This window comes from Microtus pennsylvanicus, chromosome 4 (assembly GCF_037038515.1).
Source record: "Microtus pennsylvanicus isolate mMicPen1 chromosome 4, mMicPen1.hap1, whole genome shotgun sequence".
NCBI lineage: Eukaryota > Metazoa > Chordata > Mammalia > Rodentia > Cricetidae > Microtus > Microtus pennsylvanicus.
The window spans coordinates 56,024,111-56,045,790 of record NC_134582.1 but is presented as its reverse complement, the minus strand read 5'-3'; the positions used below and the strand labels follow the sequence as shown (position 1 = coordinate 56,045,790).

General features: G+C 51.9%; 1 protein-coding gene across 50 annotated transcripts in view; it reads right to left on the bottom strand.

Moving 5' to 3' along the window:
* Celf4 (CUGBP Elav-like family member 4) overlaps positions 1-21,680 on the bottom strand; it is a 278,709-nt gene that overhangs the window by 9,840 nt on the left and 247,189 nt on the right. For 10 of the 50 annotated variants that reach the window (XR_012910319.1, XR_012910317.1, XM_075969125.1 and 7 more), the window contains exons 4-11: positions 17,525-17,650; positions 17,087-17,166; positions 16,640-16,783; positions 15,411-15,558; positions 13,680-13,829; positions 9,193-9,258; positions 7,587-7,670; positions 4,576-4,659 (exon numbers count right to left, since the gene is read on the bottom strand). Coding sequence is in view for 44 of the 50 variants with exons in the window: in XM_075969125.1 (XP_075825240.1) it covers positions 4,576-4,659; positions 7,587-7,670; positions 9,193-9,258; positions 13,680-13,829; positions 15,411-15,558; positions 16,640-16,783; positions 17,087-17,166; positions 17,525-17,650 (882 nt within the window). In the remaining 6 variants the exon portion in view is untranslated. Of the gene's footprint in view, positions 1-4,515; positions 4,660-7,586; positions 7,671-9,192; positions 9,259-13,679; positions 13,830-15,410; positions 15,559-16,639; positions 16,784-17,086; positions 17,167-17,524; positions 17,654-21,680 lie in introns of all 50 variants that reach the window. The other 40 variants (XR_012910316.1, XR_012910318.1, XM_075969124.1 and 37 more) reach the window with 8 other exon arrangements.

Below are 21,680 nucleotides of genomic sequence, written 5' to 3'. Positions count from 1 at the left end.
CTTCCACTACTGTAATGCTCTGTGCTTCACTTGTGACCAACACCTGCAGATAGCCCAGATTGTGGCTTAGGTTGGGGAGTAGCCTCTGAATGCATTTCCTCAGTTCCCTAATTGGCACCTGAGAAAGGGGTTTCTGTGATCCACTGGGCCAGGCTACTAGGGACCAGAATTAGGGGCGTCAAGTAAAAGCACTCCCTCTTGCCACCAACACTGCAGGAAATAAATAAACCTTCAGAGCTTTGTTTAATTCATTCTGTTTCAGAGGCGTATTGTCTGTAAAAATGGATTTAGGCCCTATAAAACACATGAAGCCCAGCTTGGCTGAGATGGCCAGGCTATACACAGAACATGGTTGTCCACAGATGGCTGTGAGATAGGTTAAAAAAAAGAAAGAAAGAAAAAAAAAGTATGGGGGCCAGAAGCCATGCAAAGTAGCTGCTTTCCTGAATATTTGCTGTGTATCTTGGGCCTGCCCTGACTGCATCCTGAGTTAACTACACCCTTGCTCTCTCCTGACCTTTTCTCTCTCTCCCAGACACTGTCTGCATCTGGCTCTCCTCTCTTCCTCTTGTCCCCCCCCCCTGCTTTGCTCAGTTTATTCATGCAGTCATGTATCATGAGAGATGAGGGAAAGGGTGTTCTGTGTCTCACTTGTGCACGTGTGCATGCATAAGTGATTAGAGTCAGGCTCAGAGTGACAAAACCAGCATCAACATGTACCAAAGCAGGTGGCCGCTAGCCTCCAGTCTCACATCCCCTCCAGCCATCTCCCTCCACTGACCTGTGTGTCTGATGACTCCTGAGTGGGAGTGGGAGTCTGTTTTTACTGCTGTCCCCCAAGCTAACTGGGGAAGGAGAGCAAAGCTAAGCCCTGGCCCCACCTGACTGCATCCACTCTCCGCTCTCACAGTGCACCTCTGGCACTGACTCTAGGGGGACACTCAGATTCTGTAGGTCTTTCTGGAGGAAAGAAGGGCAAAGCTGAGAGGAGAGGGAGGACCTCAGAGCTGTCTAGGGTGAAGCCAAAAGGAGGGATGGCCATTGGGTAGAAGTTTGCAGGAAACAGCCGCCCAGCTTCCTGGAAAGGCATGTGCTTTCTGGGAGCTAAGGATCTGGGAGTGTTTCTGAGCTCGGGGAACAGGCCCCCCTCATCTAGTTTCACCAGGCAACTAGCCAGTAGAGCAAGGGCATCTGTGAGAAGACTGGGGATCTGGACACTACATCCCTGTTTACTGCTTTCCTTTGCCAGACAGCCTCCTACCCCACCTTCAGGAAGTTCCTGCCTCCCAAACACTGAAAAGCCTCAGAGGGAGGATGTTTTCCTTCCAAAGTAGGGGCCTTTGTGCTATGCATTCCCTCATGAAGCTCTGGGAGGCTTATGCCGCCTCTGAGGGGTGCACGTTAGCACGGGACCGTGATTACAGCCACATGGTTTTTTATAAGAAAAGAGACTGTGGCCCTTTCAGAAGGTCTGTTCAGCCACGCCTTTGTATTTCCAACTCATAGACCCCTTACAGGATCCCTCAGGGACAACTGTCACATCCCTAGTTCATAAATCAGGGCACTGAGGCTCGGAGTGCCCAATGGCTTGCCCGTGAGTGGTCACTGAAGGTCTGGCCGTAAAGGTCTCTGATAAAGGGAAGGAGGCCGTCCTGTAGGAGTCAGCCAGGAGACCCGAGTGGTGTAAGGGGGCAGGGGCAAGACAGAAGCCTAAGGAGAGAAGAAGGAATCAAGTAGAGGTGTATGGTCAGGGTCTCAAAGAAAAGAAAAGGAAACCTTGGTCCTGGAGAGCGTAAGTGGTCTAAGGGACGAAGCAGTCATTTTGGAGGTACACACTGCAGAAATTACTTTGAAAATGGGGTTGTTTCCACAGGGACAGACAATAAGTCACATGTGATGTGGCTAGAGGCTCCTGGCGGTGGTCTTTATGTGATGTTTGTGGCGTAAATGACATTTGGAGAGCAGAGCACTGATGGAGCTGGCTTCCAGAGTTTGGTTTTATATACATCATCTTAATTCATAAAGAGACGTGCCAGTCGGTAGGGAGAGGCACGGCTATGTGTTCTTCTCCTTGCTTTTCATAGCCAAGGAGACATAAGACACAGGGGCAGCCCTGTGTGATTGGAGAAAAATGGGTTTCCTGTCATAGCTGCCAGAGGGGAGGGAGGGCACGATGATGCCAAGATCTTGACTCTCCTGGGAGACACACCCTGAGTCCCCAAGCTTTTTGTGATCGCATACTGGAAAGCCCTCAATACTTCATGCTTCCTGGTGCTTGGCCAGTCTGTGCTGCCTTCCCTACAATGTACATCCCTACGTTCCCTGGCCATCACAGTCTGTGCTGCCTTCCCTACAGTGTACATCCCTACGTTCCCTGGCCATCACAGTCTGTGCTGCCTTCCCTACAGTATACATCCCTACATTCCCTGGCTGTTACAGTCTGTGCTGCCTTCCCTACAGTATACATCCCTACGTTCCCTGGCCATCACAGTCTGTGCTACCTTCACTACAGTATACATCCCTACGTTCCCTGGCCATCACAGTCTGTGCTACCTTCCCTACAATGTACATCCCTACGTTCCCTGGCCATCACAGTCTGTGCTGCCTTCCCTACAGTATACATCCTTACGTTCCCTGGCCATCACAGTCTGTGCTGCCTTCACTACAGTATACATCCCTACGTTCCCTGGCCATCACAGTCTGTGCTACCTTCACTACAGTGTACATCCCTACGTTCCCTGGCCATCACAGTCTGTGCTGCCTTCACTACAGTATACATCCCTACGTTCCCTGGCCATCACAGTCTGTGCTGCCTTCCCTACAATGTACATCCCTACGTTCCCTGGCCATCACAGTCTGTGCTACCTTCCCTACAATGTACATCCCTACGTTCCCTGGCCATCACAGTCTGTGCTGCCTTCCCTACAATGTACATCCCTACGTTCCCTGGCCATCACAGTCTGTGCTGCCTTCCCTACAATGTACATCCCTACGTTCCCTGGCCATCACAGTCTGTGCTGCCTTCCCTACAGTATCCATCCCTACGTTCCCTGGCCATCACAGTCTGTGCTGCCTTCCCTACAGTGTACATCCCTACGTTCCCTGGCCATCACAGTCTGTGCTGCCTTCCCTACAGTATACATCCCTACGTTCCCTGGCCATCACAGTCTGTGCTGCCTTCCCTACAATGTACATCCCTACGTTCCCTGGCCATCACAGTCTGTGCTGCCTTCCCTACAATGTGCATCCCTACGTTCCCTGGCCATCACAGTCTGTGCTGCCTTCCCTACAGTGTACATCCCTACGTTCCCTGGCCATCACAGTCTGTGCTGCCTTCCCTACAATGTACATCCCTACGTTCCCTGGCCATCACAGTCTGTGCTGCCTTCCCTACAGTATACATCCCTACGTTCCCTGGCCATCACAGTCTGTGCTGCCTTCCCTACAATGTACATCCCTACGTTTCCTGGCCATTACAGGCTCCCACTCTCTCCTCCTACACACAGAATCTGAGAGTCACGTGAAGTTTTGGCAGACTCAGCTCTGGCTCCATGTATGGCACTCCATGGGCTCTATACTCTTATCCCTTGGGGACTCACAAGTAGATACTGCCCTAAAAGGATGTTCTGATGGAAAATGAAAAGGAGGGGGATGGATCAAGAAGGAGCTGAAAGAAGAGGTGTGAGCATGAGAGAGGATCGCATGAGATCTGGACCTATCTGGATAAGAGTGCTGAATTTATAAAACAGGAGTCAAAGACTCCCCACAGAATGGCAGAAGTCTAGCGCAGTCCTCCCTCTCCTGTACTGTGAGCCCTCTCATCTCCCGAACCCTCATCTCCTGCCCCCTGCCTCTTCTCATTCCAGCCTCCTGCTTTCCTTATTGCTCATTGCTTGGTACTCAGCCTAGCTCACTGCTGCTACATAGCTATTGTGCTCAGAACTTAGACTTCCTGAGGGCAGTCTCCTCCTGGCTCCTCAACAATGCCCACTCTGGTGGCCTGAAGTGGGTGTAAGGGTGGGGTCACTGCATGGCATGAGAGGAGCAAGGAACGGGGCAGGCACGGGAAAGGTGGCAGGACAGAAAGATGGAGAGAGGGCTAAGGGGGCAGGTAGGGAGAGCCTCCTCGGGCTGACTGACCCTTGGATCCTTCACCGGAGGGCTCAAGCCAGACTCTCTGAGCATGGGAGGCTGCTGGGAAGAGGAATGCGCTCTGGCTCTGCATGCTACACTCCCACCCCCACCCCCACCCCCAGTGCCCCCTTCCTTGTCTTGCTGGCTGCAGCTGAGCTTCGGGGCTAGCAAGGGATTTCTTGGCCGGAAGTGGGGGGGTGGGAGCCACGTGAGTGTGAATAGGGAAAGCCGAGAAGCCAGAGGAAGAGCAGAACAGAAGAAAAGGACTGAGAGATGGAAGCTGGGCCCAGGAGCACCTGGGGCAGTGTGAAGGAGCAGGAGGAGTCGGTGGGAGCAGCCCCCATCCTAGGTGAAGCTGAATGGTTTGTTATCTTTACCCACCAAAGCATTTACTTTGGTTAGTCGCCCGATCCACAAACACTTTCGAGGAGATGACATTACCGAAAGGGAGGAACATCTGCATCAGCTCAGCGTCCCCAAACTCCTGGGGCAGATGGTAGATGAGCAGGTTACAGCCCTCGGGCCCTGCGGTAGGGGAGGGGAGGGGCAGGGAGGAGGGGTGGCAAGGTGGGGAAAAGAGAGAGAGAGAGGAAAGGTGAGTTAGGCCTTGCAGCAGGGAGAGAGGGCGGGGCTAGGAGGTGGAGGCTCTTTCTAAGTCCAGGAGCTACTCCCCAAAACAGAGAGAGTTTACTGAGCCCCCAATATGAGTTCCAATCTCTTCTGGGCCTTGGGCACGTCACTGAACCCTTCTATGTCTCAGTGGTGGTTTAGCAAAAAGATCAATCATGGGTACCCTAGCAGCTCTGGGGCTGGAAGGGCAGGCAGAGTCAATGTGGGGTTTAATATGCCAAGGTCTGATCAGCTATGCCCCTGGAAATAAGGTGCTGAGGAAGGAGCACAGAGCTTGGGGGTACTCTCCTGCCCAGTCCCTGTTCTGGGGGGCTGAGGAAATGGCCCTCCCTGTGCTGACACTTCCTTTCTCTCCCTTTTAGCCTTAGCTCACAGACTGACCAGCCAACCCAAGAGACAGGCACATAGAGCCCGCAGGCTTCACACAGATCTCTTTCTAAGGTTCGGCTGCCCTGCTCCATACCTTCCACCTTCCTAGTCTTGATGGCAGAAAGCAAGATTTCCCCTTCCTGATCCAGCACATGGCACAGGAACAGCTTGAGGGAGGCTCCAGGGTTGACGGCCCCTGAGCTGCCTGCCTCATCTGAACAGCAGCTGGAAAGCTTCCGCCCCACCAGGGGACATCCTTGGGCTGAATGGGACTTGCTTCACCTTTGCAGCACCCCCTCACCTAGCTACAGTCACCACTTTGCTGCTGAAGAAACTGTGTTCCAAAGAGGTCAAATCAAAAGACGTAGCTGGGGGTGGAGGAGGTGAAGCCAAGCTATGAACCAAGCCTGTAGCTTTCATAATGTGAGCTCTGCTTTCTGCCTATCTGTCATGAACCATAGCCTGCCCGGCTAATTTCCAGATAAAGATGTGTTTCTTTTGCAGTGGTCAGACGGATTGATTTTAACTACTTAAATGAAAATCTTCCCAGGTCTGTATCCTGTCATCCTAAGAAGCATCTGCCATGTATCCCTTAGACTTTGAGGTGGACTCTTCAGGGCAGAAGCCACCACTGAGGACCAATCTAAGTTACACTCCTCCAGAACTCCTCCAGATTCACACACATGTAACTGAGTTTAGAAATTCATAGACCTTTAAGACAGAGAGATAAAGGAATCTGACAGAGAGAGAGAGAGGTAAGCAAGAAGCAGACAGTGTGGGGCCTTTGGGCTCTAGGCCTAGATCAGCAATACTGGGGCTCCTGGTCCACCCCTGTGGCTCTGATGTAATTGAGGAAGGTCTGGGCTCCAGGAAGGTAGGCCCACAGATCTCTGGGGTGCTGGGTATGGGAAAATGTGATGATGTGGTCCTCAGGAGCTGTCTGATGCATGGGAATATGCCTTTTGAGGTTTAGGGGGAGGTGGTAACTGGGCAGAGAAGGGCTGTATGTGGACATTTGCTGCCTGGGAGAGCAGACCCAAGTGAGTGTAATACGCACATCTCTCTAAGGAACTGCCCTCTGTTCTTACTGTGTAAGCAATGGAGCCGAGGGACTCTGTGTGGAGTTACCTAAACAGGCCATGGTGAGTCTGGGAGTCAGACCCAGAGGGGTGTAGTTCAAAGTCCACACTGCTGGGGGCTCTCTCACCAAAGGGATTTGGATCAGTGTGTACTCAAAGTCATATGAGAGTAACCTAAACTCCAGATCACAGACAGTGTCTGCTTCAGGAGCAGCCTGCCTGACATTCAGAAACCACTGGAACCTGCCATGTGGACTGCTGGAACAGACTTGGTGGCCTTGTTACAGGACACCCTTAGTAGGAGGTGAAGAAGATGAGGGTTGGTTGTGTTCCTCATTCTCAAGCTCAGCTTTCTGTGACAGGGCCCCTGGGACAATTTATATAGTCTCCCATCTTGCTGCTTCGGTGGCTTTTGGGTCCTGGGAGGAAAACTGATGAGTGGCATCATGACTCCCTGCCAAGGCTCTGGTCTTGTCCTCTACCCACACTCTGACTTCTGCCCACACACGACCATCTAGGGCACCCCTCTTCACTGAGCTGCACTGTTACCGTCACACACCTCATCCTACCTGTGGAGCCTGTCTGGGAATGTCACCTTTCTCTCCCCATCACCCGGAGGGGACATGCATCCTGCATAGGATAAACTAGTCTCCTGTGCCTGCTCCTTCCAGTCTTGAGCATTTATCTCTGCCTGCCCTCCACACTGACCAAGTCCTACCCCTCAGGGAAGGCAGGTGGGCTATGCCTCCTGCAGCACCTCACTTCCCTGACCACCTGAGGCTAGCCACCATCTCCTCAGTGCCCAGTGTTGCAAAGGCTGCCCCGTTGCTGGAGCCCCACTTCCCAGCTCTGTTTTCTCTCTTTGGGATCATAGCCGATGGACCTCAGAAGATTACTACAGGAGATGGACCTATGTGTTCTCTGGAGCAGGGACAAGGCCTCCACCAGCAAATACATTCTTAACTTCTTCTACCAGGTCTTGTTTTGAAGAATGATTGGTAGGGCTTGCGGCAGCAGGAAAACAACCTCCCCATTCTCAAGGGTTGGTTTTTAAAGACCAATGTACATGCATGTGAGCTGTGTCAAACCACAAATTACAGTAGGAAGTAGAGAAGGTGCCTTGGGCATGGCTTGCTGGCTCCAGGGGCGTGGTATCCTGTCACCTGCCCTGGGGCCAGGCTACTTTGTCTTGAGGGCTTCTTACAGGATGCACACCTCCGGTATGAATAGGAGAGTACCTCTTCTAGCCCAGCAGCTCTCCCACCCACCTCCGTGTTCACAGCTAACCAAAGGCCTGTCAGAGGCCTGGGGAGGCCAGAGGCCCAGGGAAGCAGCCTCTTCAGGGAGTGGGGAGGAACAGGGGCCGAGACTCACCTTCTCTCTGTTGCTGGGGAATCATTGGCGGTGGCTGGGGAAAGGCCTGGCTTATCTGACCATAGGCAGCAGGGTAGGCAGCTGCTGGAGAGCCGAAGAGAAAGTCAAGAGATGGCAACAGGGCGCAGAGAGACATAGACAGGGTGGGAGGCCAGAATAAAGAGAGAGATTTCAGTGTCAGCAAGAGCCACCAGCCACAGGCTGTACAGCAGCTCAGAGAAAGCAGCTCTGTTTGGGTTACCTATGGAGGGGAAATGTCAGTATGAAGATCAACGATTCCTCGTGTGTGTGTGTGTGTGTGTGTGTGTGTGTGTGTGTGTCTGTTTTTGTGACTGTCTGTGTATGTGTCTCTGTGTGTGTGTCTGTGTATGTGACTATGTGTATGTATCTGTGTGTGTATGTGTCTGTGTGTGTATGTGTCTGTGTATATGTGTCTATGTGTATGTGCCTGTGTGTATGTGTCTCTGTGTGTGTATGTGACTGTGTGCATGTGTCTCTGTGTGTGTATGTGTCTGTGTGTGTATGTGTGTATGTGTGTGTATCTGTGTATATATATGTCTGTGTGTAAGTGACTGTGTGTATGTGTCTGTGCATGTGACTATGTGCATGGACCATCATAGCTGACCTACTTCTGCTCAGATGATACCTGGTGGGGTATAAGGAGCTGCCCAATGAAATGTGGCTGTGCGTTCCCCAGGAGTGTGCCTGATGTTCCCTGTGATTGGTTGGAAAAGCTTTGGTCAGAGGGAGGGCAGAAGGGCTTTCCTAGCAGCCCAGCCTGGCTCCCAGGGCTGCAGAGCCTGAGGTTGGAGCTGGGAAGGGTCCAATAGCAGGGCCTCTTCTTGGCTCCAACTAAGCAAGGACAACTTTCCCTGAGATCCCATCTTTTGGGGTAGCCCCATCTCCCACAGGGGGGCGTCACTAGATCTCCAAAGTCAGTGAAGACACTCCCTAGCCAGCCCAGGCAGTGGACACAGGCTGGGTAGGGATGACAAGAGTATGTGGCCAAGTGGTGGGGCAAAGGGAGAGGCTTGACTGACAGCGTGGCTGGATTCTATGACACCTGGCCTGCTGGCCTCAGGCCACCTCTTCCTGCCTGCCTGTTCATTTTGCTGCCTCTCCTCTGGGCTCCATCTTACTTGCCTGGATAGGAGAAGCTGCTTCCCCTCCAGAGTTGCTCCTCCTCTCATATCCAGGCCTCTGCTTTCTGGGTCAGAGACCATGGACTGCACAGAGCAGCAACCAACGTAGCTATGCAACATGGGACTACCAGGCACATTGGCCCTGGCAGGTAGTGCCATAGGGACAGGAAAGCAAATGTGTCACTGCACATCAAGGGCAAAACTTTACTCTGGCTCACCAACTCAAGGAGTTCTGGCCCTCTCTCCACCCCATGTGAGAGCACCATGTAGAGAATCCCAGGTGGAAGACAGCCGGGTGGTGATGAGAACCGTGCCAGCTCTGCCCTCCCTCCTTCCATCTAGAGCCCCCACTACTCCCTCCCCGCCTCATGCAGGCCTGGGAGCAGGGCTGGAGAGGGAAGGTATGGCTTGTGGAAAGACGGGTAGAGCTGGTGAAAGAACCAAGAGGCTGCGTGGATACTAACGTCCTGCATACGGCTGCACTCCAGCGTAGGCCTGCTGCAGGGGGTCCGCTGCGGTGGGGCTCTGTGCTGTAGGAAGCCAAGACACCAGAGGTCAGTGACATCCACCTGAGCTAGTCCCTGCCCCCACCATGCCAAGCGTGGCTTTGCTGCCCAACCCTGGTCACCACAGACCGGCTCCAAGGCAGGAGAGCTGAGACAGGCGCCTGTTGGAGTTCTCTGATCTGTACCCAAAACCTAAGTAGGTACTGAACTGTCTGTTCTAGCTGGGAAGTGTATAGTGAAGCTGACCTGGGGTGGGGCTGAGACCAGTTCATGCAGAAGCTTGTGAAGTCTGGGGAGAGGTGCCAGACCATGAGGGCCCTGGCCATGGAGAGGGACTGAGCAGCCAATGGTGCTCACTTAGGTTGGGGGCCTTTGTTTACAGATCCCCAGAAGAAGGTAGGAGCAGTGAATGAAAGCTCTGGGAGGACTGGCCCTGACTCTGGCCCTGTGCTGGGTGGATTTTTGTCATGTGACACAAGCTAGAGTCATCTGGGAAGAAGAACCTCAACAGAGAAGATGCCTCCATCACATTGGCCTTTAGGTAAGTTTGCAGGGAATTTTCTTGACTAATGGTCAGTGTAGGAGAGTCCAGCCCGTAGTGGGCAGTGTGATCCTTGGTAAAGTGGTCCTGAGTTATATCATAGGTTGAGCCAATCATGGGGAAGAAGCCAATAAGCAGCCCTACTCCATGGCTTCTGCTTCAGTTCCTGCCCTAGGTTCTTACTTTGGCTTTCCTCAAGAGACTGTGGCCCATGATACGTAGGCAAATAAACCCTTTCCATCCCATGGTCATTATCACCAATAGAGCCTGGAGAAAGATACCTCCCAGAGAAGTCAAGGAGCTAGAACAACTGAAGCACCTTGAATGGAAACTTTACCAAGACCCTCGGGGAAAATGGACTGGGGAAAGACTTGCTTTGCCTCTGGCCTTTGTTGGTGCTGAGGGAATTTCAGTAGAATTAAGTATGGACTAGTAGGGTGCAGCCCTTGATTGCTGAGGCCCCTGATGATTGACATGAGGAGTGGGCTGGCCCAGGGAGATGCACAGAGATAGATGTCCACACACAGGGAGGATGCAACCCCACTGTGTTGGGAATAAACTGATTAACCCTAGATGGCAGAGGAAAGCCCCTGGGCTCACATGTCCTTTAACCCAGACCAGCCAAGCTAACTACCTGTCAGGCTTCAATGCCTTTAATGGGGACAATGCCCACTTCTTTTTGAGCTCTTGTTCTCAAGTAAAATTCCACATGGGAAACAGCACCTAGGGCTCAGAGGAGCCTCTAGAAAAGCCTGAGACAAAAGTCCCTATAGATAAGCAGGTGACAGATACAATATGCACTAGGAATTGGGGGCATGTACAACCCTCCACAGGTGGGGCTCTGCCTAGCAGGAGGGAGCTAAAGAGGAGTCATAAAAGGTATTTCCTGCCTGGGGCTGTTCCAGCCTAATACCCAATCCCTACTTTTCTCCATGGTGGAGACTAGAACCAAGAACTCCAAACTGATACTCGACAGAGCTAATTCCTGCTCCCTCTTTCCTGTCTCCTTTGCTTTCTTCTGAGCTCTCTAGATGACAGCCATATCTGGTTTGTTATCTTGGTCTTTCTGGATGCTCACTCTTACAGCACCTTTATGCATGTAAGAAATAGTGCTCTTTCTAACAGAGCGAAGTTTGAAGCCAATGTGCAAAGCAACGTGTAAAGTTTAGAGGCAGTGCCCAGCCTAATGCCGGGGAGCTCAGCAAACACTACACGGGGAGGAAGGTATAAATAGTTCTCAGTGCTTGTCAGAGCAAGTCCTTGGAAGGTGGTATGTGGCTCTTAGAACCACATACATTGTTGGGTGGTGCTGGTGCAGGCCTTTAACCCCAGCGCTCATGGAGACAGAGGCAGGTGGATCTCTGTGAGTTCAAGGCCAGCCTGGTCTACAAAGTGAGGTCCAGCACAGAGAAACCCTGACTTGAAAAACCAAAAACCAAAAAAAAGAAAGAAAGAAAGAAAGAAAGAAAGAAAGAAAGAAAGAAAGAAAGAAAGAAAGAGAAAGATCACACACATTAAGAACTTCCAACATGGAACATGGTCGTGAGCAAGATGGGAGAACAGAGGAGCTACTGGGGCTAAGATTGGAGAGCAGCATGCAGAGGACCCCTCTCTGCTTTTCTGCCTAACGACCTCATTAGTAACTGCCAAAGAGCGAACATTTTGAAGGATCTCGCTCATTACGGTGGCTCCAAACTCTGCATTTAAAGATGGTAAATTAATTTTTTTAATGTACTACTTTTCTTCTTCCATTCCCTGCATCCCTCCTCTGGTTCTGTCAGGGAATTGTTTATGGGATATGGCAGATTGTTACAAATAGGGGGGAAAATGTCTCCAAGCTCCATCAGAGAAATGGCTCACAGATGCTGGTGAGGGTGGGGAAGGAATTGGGGATCCAGATGGGCTTAGTGGCAGAGGAGAGTGGGGGATGCCCAGATGTGCCAGGGGTGGCATCTCCCAGCCACCAGGCCTGAGATTAGCACAGTCACTTCTGCCTCCAGCATGCCCCTGGCCCACCTGTGCCAGGCAGGATCCCCATGCTTACAGAACACCAGACCTGGTGGGCTCTAACAAGTCCCTCTCCAGACACCTGCGGCCTGAAGGCTGCATTCTAGGCCATGAACTGGAATCAAGGACAATTCTGTGTCCAAAACTAGGCAGTTCTTCTTTCTCATGTTCCTCCAGCATGGAGATCACACTCTACTCTTGCTACAACCTGTATATACTGCAGTGTCCTTCTAGACTGTGAAATCAGAACCTCCAAGCTGCTAGGTTTTGTCAGGACCCATAGTGGTTTCTGATGAGCGTGAATCTGCCCCACCTAGGTGGGTCTGCTGCAGACTGGGCTCTTGTCCTTATTGGGCCTGCCTCCTATTCTGCTCCTTCCAAGTAGGCCTTTCCTGCATCTGGGTGTCTGGAACAGCCCACCCTAGAGCTGTGCTCTCTGTTTACCTTAACTGTTAAAGTTTGGCATGGGTTTGCTCCCCAGGAATGCTCCTGGGGTTCTCTAGCCTGTAGGAATCTTCACTTGAGTCTTTGGCCATCTTGAACCAGAGGACATTTCCCTCTTGATTGGTTTAAGTGTGCTGCTTAAAGATGGAGTAGGACAGGAGATATGGTGCCCTCAACTGAACTTTGACCTCCTAGAGGACAATCCAATGTCCTGGAATCCTAGCGTCTAACAAAGACTGGGCTTTTATGACCCCTTCCTCTGATAGCCAGAAAGGAGGACTGATGTGGGATTCCCCTCTATATGCTATGAATATGTTTTGTTACCACTGGTTAATAAAGAAGCTGCTTTGGACCTATGGCAGGGCAGAATAGAGCAAGGCGGAAATTCGAAACAGATAGAGGAGAAAAGAAGGTGGAGTCAGAGAGATGTCATGTAGCTACCAAAAGAGAAAGATGTCAGCTGCCAGTCAGAACCTTACCAGTAGACCACAGCCTTGTGGTAATTTACAGATTAATAGAAATGGATTAATTTAAGATGTAAGAGTTAGCTAAAAATATGCATAAGCTATTGGCCAAACAGTGTTTTAATTAATATAGTTTTTGTGCTATTATTTCAGGTCTGGGTGAGCAGAAAGCGACCGAGCAGCCTCCATCTACAAAGGACCGTGCCTTGCGCATCTCTTTTATGTGGCTACTTGATAGTCTATGACTCTGGATCCTGCTTCCCTGCCCTGATTTCTGTCATCCTTCCTGTGAGAAGGAAGAAGTGCTTCAGGACAACTGCATGCTCTTGTTATGTGAGGATCACTGGATTTGACAGGAACAAAGTCAGTTGGCAACCAGCAATGGGTCTTCTTGTTTATCTTTAGTTCCACATCCTGAACCCAGGAGCTGGCCTAAGGAGCTGTCCAGAGTGCTGATCTCTGTGTGTGTGAGTGAGTGAGTGTGTGTGTGTGTGTGTGTGTGTGTGTGTGTGCGCGCGCGCGCGCGTAAGAGAGAGCATCAGAAGACTAGACTGGAATGTAATGGCTAGACTGTCAGTCAAAGTAACTGCAGTTCTTTCTGCAATGACTCCTTCATTACTTGTCACTAAATGAGGTTATTCTTTTAGCTTCTTCCCTTCCAGTTATTGCAGCCCAAGTTCCCAGTCAGTTCGCAGTTGCTGGCCCCTTTTCTCCACCTGGGTTGTACAATGGCTCTCAGTGCTTTTTCTTCCTGCACACAGCCCCTGGGATGGAATTCTCTCTTATGGATCAGAAGGCACTCCCCCATGTTAGGATTTTGGTGCTTTCTCTCTCATTATAGGTTCCCTGAAGCAGATGCTCTGATCACATTGGTGGCCCCACCAGGGGATGGCCGAAGGAGCTCCCACAGCACAGAGGGCTGGAGTTGTGCATCTCTTCTTCTGACAGTGAGTGAGAAGGGGGAAGGGGGAGCCACTAGACATGCTTACCTGGGTATGGGTGGATGCCATTGGCAAACACAGCTTCCGCAGCAGGCTGCCCATTGGCCTGTGGGGGGAGGCCAGTGAAGCCATTCACCCCAATGGGGGATGGGATGCTAGGCACAGCTGGTGCAGTGATGCCTGGAGGGGTGCTGCCACCTAGTTTGGGGGGTAGAGAGGGATTGGGGAAGAGGTAAGACAAGGAACAGTAAAGGTGAGAAAGGCTGAGTCATGGAGTTCTACCTTGCTAGCTCTCAGGGCCTGGGGACAGACTTGGACCTTACACAACCACCCTGTTTTGTTGGTAAACTATGCTTGGCTTAATTTCTTGAATGTAACACCTTCATTTATCCCAGATTATTCATTGTTCAAGGCAGAGCCCCCATGCCATGAAGACTTCTCTAACTACTGATGGGTATCCTTGAATCTGGAGCACACAGACTCTAGATTCCATGTCCTTGACTCTATCCACCTTTGGCCCTTGGTTCTTTTTCAGCGGCTCTTGCCCACTCCAGCTAAGTCAGGACTGACTGATCCTTTTTGGGTCCATGGGAGGCCAATCTGCTTCTCCAAGAAGTCTTGCTATTCAACTGGAGGAACATTCTAGATTCTTACACAGAGGGAGAAAGGACAATTTAGAGTCCAATCTCAGCCCTATTTGGCTTCGTTCAGCAGAAGCAATAGCAGTGGTTGTGGTAGTGATGATTAAGTTAGGGCCAGATGACAATTGCATGCATATCTCCACCATATTCCAGGTGGTAGATATCAAGATGTCAGACTGTTATTGTCCTGAGGCCCCAAAGGGTGGAAAGTGCCTTTCAATTGTAGCTGAGGCTGACCCACTTCCCAGACCCGTGAGTGTTCTTGATGTTGGGAATCAGGACTAAATAACAGGGTGATGCTTTAGTTGAGTCCAGAGATATCTCAGTCTATGAGGCTCTGAGCTGGGAAAGGAACAGCTGGACCTCGGGGAGATTGCTGCTGTGGTCTGGGACAGAGGCGCCAGAATGCTTGGTAGAAGAGAGCTCACCATATCAACCCAGCCTAGGGCTGGGAATTAGAGCCTAGGGCTTCTCAGCATTGACACTGTCGTCACCTAGAGCCAGATAGTTCCTCTAGGGAGCTGACCTGTGTACTGTGAGATGTGCAGCAACACCTTTTCGGCCTCTACACACTAGATGATAGTTGTGCTCTTTCTTCTGAGCCGTGACAAGCAAAAAATGTGGGCATTGCCAGATAGCCTAGGGGTGGGAGGCACAATTGTACTGGACAAGAGTCACGAGCCAACAAAAACATTGTTTTGTGAGATGGTTGGTTGCAATGCCCATCCGTGGATGATTCCAGGTTCTCTAGCTGGTTGTGTAGTTTCTTAGAAAATGCCCATTAGTCTAGGTTGGCATAAAGAGGGAGGCCAAGGCAACTGAACAGGAAGGCTATGGAGGTGATTTCACGTCACTTTCTTCCCAGACGGTGGTTGTTAATACAGGTAAAGATAGGTTGACGTGAGGCAAGGACTGACAACTTGAGAGAAACTATCTCACACTGGAATCCTAGTGTGGATTCCATGGGGCCCACATCTCTTCTTCCCTTGGGCACCTACAGATTAGAACAATTTTGAGACAAACTACCTGGGCCTAGAGCCTGTGTGTTCTTACTGTAGAATGAGCCACTAGTCATTGTAATGATGTCCCAGCCTGTGCCATGATACTCCCTCCCCAGGCCAGGGACCTGCTGGCTCACCTGAGGTTGGGGTCATAGGTGCGGCTGCCAGGCCGTTCATGTTGAGGGCCGCCATCTGCTGCATCTGGGCGGCAGCGAAGGCAGCCATGGGATTCAGGTAGCCTCCTTGTGCGACCGATGCCATGAGGGCCGCTTGCTGCTGCATCAGCTGGGGCAGAGGGAGTGGAAAAAATATCACGCGCTTCCAGGAGGGCAACCCTCCCACCAGGGGCTTAGCTCCTGGAGACCAACTTCTGAGCCTCAGGGAGCTGGTACAGTCTCTTGGTCACTACCCCTTGAAAGCCCTGAGGCCTCCCCAGGGCTTGCTTGCTTTAGTCTCCACTTCCCTGGGAACTAACTACTTAAAACAAGGAGCAGTAAGACCTTTGGTAACCTAAGCTGTTCAGGGTAGGGAAAGGGACTATGTATGCATGCTCGTTGGCAGGTCTGTGTAAGGCATGCTTTTGTGGAGAATGGCAGCCAGACTCTTGAATGAGCCGCATACAGTTAACAGGGGAATTCTTGCTCAAATTGGTCACATAGAAAAGTGAGGAGAAACATGACTAGACATTCCAATGTTATTGCAAAGGTGAGTGGGGGCTGAGGAGGTTGCATAAGTAGTCAGAGCTAGACTGCTCAGGACATCATTGGTGTTTGCATGGTTAGAGCCTGAAACCCTGCAACCCTGGAGGACCTCGAGGCCAGCATGCAGGGACGGTGGCTACAAGTCTGGAGGCAGGAGAGGGTGCTACTATTGAAGAGGATGCAACTGTGAAAGAAATAAGCTGGAGGGCCAGAGCAGAGGGAGCGTGGGTACTCGAGGCTCCGGGTCAGTCACTTCACACAAGCCCAGGGGTGACAGAGTCCTGAGGAAAACCCCTGGGAGTGGAGTTTGTATAATGAGAACCAAACGCCTGACCATTACCCCACTGGTGCTTCCCAGTCTTCACACTGATTTGAGGAGGGGATGCGGGTGACCCATCTGGCCTTCTCTAGGAGTCCCTTTTTGAACATCAGGACAGCAGCCCATCTCCTCCTGGCAACGATCCTCACCTGGATTCTTTCAAGCTCTGAAGCTATCCCCACCTGGGTTCTCCTCAGCCCTGAAGCTACTCTCTCTGGGTTTACGCCTGACACTTCACTCTGGGGATAGAGCAATATGTTTGGGTAGGCATCCCTGTATTCTGGGGCTCCAGGGAGGGGTGTTTGAGCTCCAGAACAAATCCCCGCCCACCCTTGCCCCCACTTACTGCCTGAGCGTAGGCCCCGTAGGCCCCGAAGGGGATGGCCATGGGGTTGAACATGCCCATCTGGCCAGCCATCTGCTGCATCCGTCGCATCGTACGCTCCTTGTCAGTGTCTGCAAACTTGACCACCAGGCTGGAGGAGGCTCCCTGCAGCCAGGACGGCACATGAGATCTGCATGCCCCAGACTCTACCCCAGTGTCCCTGCCCTGCCTGGCCCCACTTCCTCCCCTGCACTCTTTGTGGGGGTCATCCAGGAGTAACAAGTCTCAATTCCACTTCTTCTGGGTCACCTCAATCTACCCTGATCTGAGAAACAGTGGGAAGGGTGGTGAGACCCTGCGCGCACCCCCGAGGGCCATTCTCACAGGCGTGGTCACCCTGCGTGCACCCCCGAGGGCCATTCTCACAGGCGTGGTCACCCTGCGCGCACCCCCGAGGGCTACACTCACAGGCATGGTCTGGCTGCCGTGTAGAGCATTGATGGCGGCTTGTGCCTCAGCGTGGGAGGAGTACTTCACAAAGGCGCACCCTGCGGGAATAGGACAGATTGAGCCATGGCCTTGAGGACCCAGAAAGAGAGAGACAGAGGAACAAACAGACAGAGACACACAGAGAAAGTCAGAGAGAGATGTGGCACAGAAACAGGGTGAGCAGAGATGTTCCCCACGAGGAGCATAAAATGTGAAGGGAATAAGACAGTGATGGAAAAGGGCACAGAGCATAGGACCCACGGCCTCCTCCCCTCTTGGTCTCTACAAGGACCACCTGGGAGCGCTAGCATCCTTCTCAGGCTTGTGCACACACACACACACACACACACACACACACACACACACCCTTGCTGTTGCCACACACACACACACACACACACGCACACACACACACACCCTTGCTGTTGCCGTCCGGCCCGCGCAGGATAGTGCACTCCTCAATGTTCCCGAAGGCCTCGAAGAGGCGGCGAACGTCGTCTTCGGATTGCTGCTTGTTGAGCATGCCCACGAAGAGTTTTCTATCTTCTAGAACAAAATTAGGAGATGCTTACCCGGGCCAGGGGCGGAGCACTGCAGGGGGCGGGCCGCCGGCAAAAGGGCGCGGCCAGAGAAGGAGGGCAACGGGGTAGGGGAAGAGCTTGGCGGGAGGGGGCGTAGCTCACAGCCAGAGCAAAAGCAATAGGGAGGGTGAGGGAAGATCTTGGCGGGAAGGTACGAAGCTCACAGCGGCCAGAGGTGGGTGGGGTGCAGACAGAAGCTTGGCTGGAAGCAGCGAGGTTTTGTGTTGGGGGGGAGGGGGGCGCGGGCCAGGGGCGGGGGAGCAGAGCATCAGCAAGGAGCGGGAGCTGGATGGCAGCGACTTCCTCTGCCTCCTTCTGCTAGAAGACAGCTCTCTGAGAAGCCTGGTCCCTGGTCTGACTTCTGGCACACGGGCCATCTGGGCTACCTCGTAGTTCCTTCCTTCTTCTAAACCCCATCTTCTCTAGCGCAGGAATGAATTGCAATGGGTAGTCTTCCTGAAACCTTGGCTGGTGCCGTTTGCTCTGCATGGAAGGTCCCAGGCAGAGTCCTTTCCTAGGACACTCTCTTGCCAATGCGCCTTGTACCTCCTCTCACTTACTGCTTTGCCTGTGAGATTGTTATCTGTCTGCTTTCCTCCCCACCATCCTATCTCCAAGTTGCTCCCCGGAGAAAAACAGTAGCACAGGGTCAGGACCTGTGGCAGGCAGCATGCCCCTTACAGAACGGAACACTCTCCCCAAGCCATCCCAGGTCCTTCCCCACCAACCTGGGGATGAATTTTGGCTGCTCACCTAAACCACTGGTGATGTGTGGTCAACTCCTGGGTCAGGAACCAGTAGCCTGACCCTCTACCATATTTGGACAGTCAAAGTTCTATGCCTGCCTTAGTTTGGATCATGGCAGGGCTGTAAGTTCCAGTCTCACTTCATCTTCAGGGTCACAGTGCCCCTGGCTCACCAACAGCAAGCTCTGGGGTGGAGGTGAACATCAGAGACCAAGAGACCGAGACAAATGAGAGAGTGTGTAAAGGGGGCAGTGCAGAAGTGAGGGGAAATGGCAGGGGAAAGGATTGGAATAAAAAACCAGAAAGAATCCAGATGAGTAGAAAGAAGAGAGAGAAAGGAAGAATAGAGCCCTTAGAGAGAGGAAGACTTAAAGAGAACCCTTAGAGAGAGGAAGGTGGCAGCCCTTAGGATTGCCTTGCGAAGCAGCCACCACAAAGCTGAAGTGGAAGGGGAACTTTGAATACTTCAGTGCAGCAACTAAAACTGGCCTCTGCCCCAACCAGGCACCTATTAAAGGCTCCAAGTTCGTGGACATGACTTCCAAAAGACTAAGACTAAAAGCCTGAAGCTTCTTAATATTGGCCCTCCCTCCTGCTTTAAAAATCCCTCCCTTCCCTTCAGAAGGAGTCGCATGGTGTTTCCTCCATGATGTTGATTTAAATGCTGGAACTCAGTTCCCTGCCTCACTCTCCTGATGTCTGAATGTATTCCTTTATTATCATCGCAACAGCTTTCTGATTGCATTAAAATTCATCCACAGTGCCCTTCTATTCCGCCCCTCCCCGTTGCCAGTGTTGTTTCTCCCCCTAATTTGTACTCCCCTCCCCTGAGTCCCCTTTACTATGTAGCTCTCTGGAGACCATTCTTAACATGTAGGTTACCAGACTGCCCCTTTGCTGACCGTCTTGATGATGCCGGGGAAACGGCAACTAGCTCACTTATCCCCAAAGCTACAAGACAGCAAAACAGATCTGGCTCCAGACTTCTTCCTTTCTGGTGAACCTATACAATGCACATGGTCCTATCCTTTCCATTTGGATTTTGTTACCATAGAGTTAGTCCGAAGGCTTGTGTTTCAGATCAAAGACTGGAAAAATTGTGAGTCTGGAGTGGACCTCCTGGGCAGGCCTAGCATGTAATGCTCCTTTCCTCTCAGCTATATAACTGACTACTTCAAGCCTCAGTTTTCTACGTCTATAAAATGGGGACAATGCAGCCCTTTTGCCTATGGTTCTGGGAGTTGCTGTAAGGACAGTGCCTGGTGAGCAGTAATACAAGATTATTTGGGATTCTTCCTGCCATAGGAAGAGGGAATGGGTTGCCGTTTCTCCTTGGATTGTTCAGCCCTGATTTCTCCAAGAAAGTCACCTCTGTTCTGGAAGGCATTGAACTATTGCCAAGGCCTCAACTACTTCAGCTTCTAGATCCCAGAGCCCTTGCTTTCTGCTCCCCTACTCAACCATCCCCTCCAGCAGGGTTTATGGTGAACTTACTGTGTGCTGGGGAAACGACTCTCAAGTGAACCCTGGGTGTGGGGGTGTCCTTCTGGGTTTTTCTCTTTTAGTAGGTTGTAAGGTTGTACATAGTTCTGCAATCCCATGACAAACCAAAGCTTTTGCTGCCGCTTACCCACAGGGGTTTGCTGGGTGGTAGGTAAGGTGTGGAGCACTGGACAGTCTTGCCAGGCCAGACAACCTGAGAAGCCAGATTTTCCTTAAATCTTCCTGGTCACCTGGCAGTGTTTCCAGGACTGAGAGGCCCCCAGCATCCTTTAGGATGACTAACTGGATGGAACCAAAACAAGGGAAACCTCTGCCTGTTCTGCCCCAGCTACACTGGGCATCTCCACACGCCAATCCATTAGTTCCCCAAGATGATATCAGTCAAGCTTCTATGGCTACAAAGCGACAAGTGGGGACCACACCAACTCATCTGAACCTGGATCTGTGTGTTCAGATTTCAAGGGTCCCGGACTATGCCCTATGGTATAATCTGGGCCCAGAGCCCCTGTGGTCTCTTCCCTGTTTCCCATGGTGAGTGACCCCCTCACTACCTATAGAAACAGCATCCAGCACCCAGCCTCAGCCCTGTCCTCTGCATAGGAAGGCTGTGCACAGGGATGGATGTCAGAGCTGCCTGCTGCTTAGGTGATGCAGCCAGTTCCATTTCACTGGACCCAGCAGGAAAGCAAGCCCACCTTTGGGTCCTTCTGAAGCTGACAGCCAGATTGGCTGTCCTCTTCACTTAGGTCTCAGGGGTCAGCTGCCAGGCCTCAGAAGAGTTCTTGCACGAGGTGACTGACCCAAGTGAAAGGAGGATAATGCCTCTTTTCCTCCCTGCTCTGCTTCCCTGCTCTGTGACAGAACCAGAGCCAGTGACAGGCAGCTGGGCTGGGAACTGCCTCCTGAGGATGAAAGGCTTCCTGCCTGGGAAGAGGTTGAAGGAGACATCAAACCAGATCAAAGGCTGCTGGGATGGGGACTGCAATGGGATGCAAATGAAGACCCTCACCCCTCTGTCCCCCACTGGCAAGGCAGTGCCAGGCCTTGATCTGACTGGTTTCCTCCAGGACTGAGCTGTTTGATGTTGGTGTGGGAGGAAGCAGAAGCTGGAGAAAGCATCCATTCCCCCTCTCTTGCATTCTCTTAGCCAGATTTCTCCTCCCTCCTCTTCTGTCTTTAGATGGAGCCACCACTACCCACTGCTTTCTTACTCTCTCTGAGATGACCTCCAGACCCTGCTCTCCACTCTTCACACGGCGGCTAGAGTGTGGGTTGTCACCTAAGATAGATCTTGTCCTTCCTGTATCCCACAATAGCTTCTGTCTCCAGGAACTGTACTGACACCAGCTCCACTCAGTTCTTCCATGAATGAATGACCATGGCTGCTCACTAGCCAGCGTCTAACAGGCCTGGCGTGTAGTAGATATTCAGTGAACATTTGTTGATGTCAGCAAATGAATTCCCTGCTCGGTGAGTACTGGGGGTGAAGACGGAATGTGATAGATGCAGGGGATGTAGTACTGACCTTAGGAAAGCCTCAGAAAGTAAGAAATGAGTGTCCCCTGGAGATGAGTGGGCAGCAGCCAGTGAGAGCTGGATGCTGTAGGACTCATGGGGGCGGGGTTTGCGTGCACGTGCATTCTCTCCGCTGCCTCCCCACCACATACCGTACACACCCCTTCCTCCTTCTTGTCATTTCAACAACTGGTATCCAAGCACCTATCCACAGGACTGAGTCCTGAA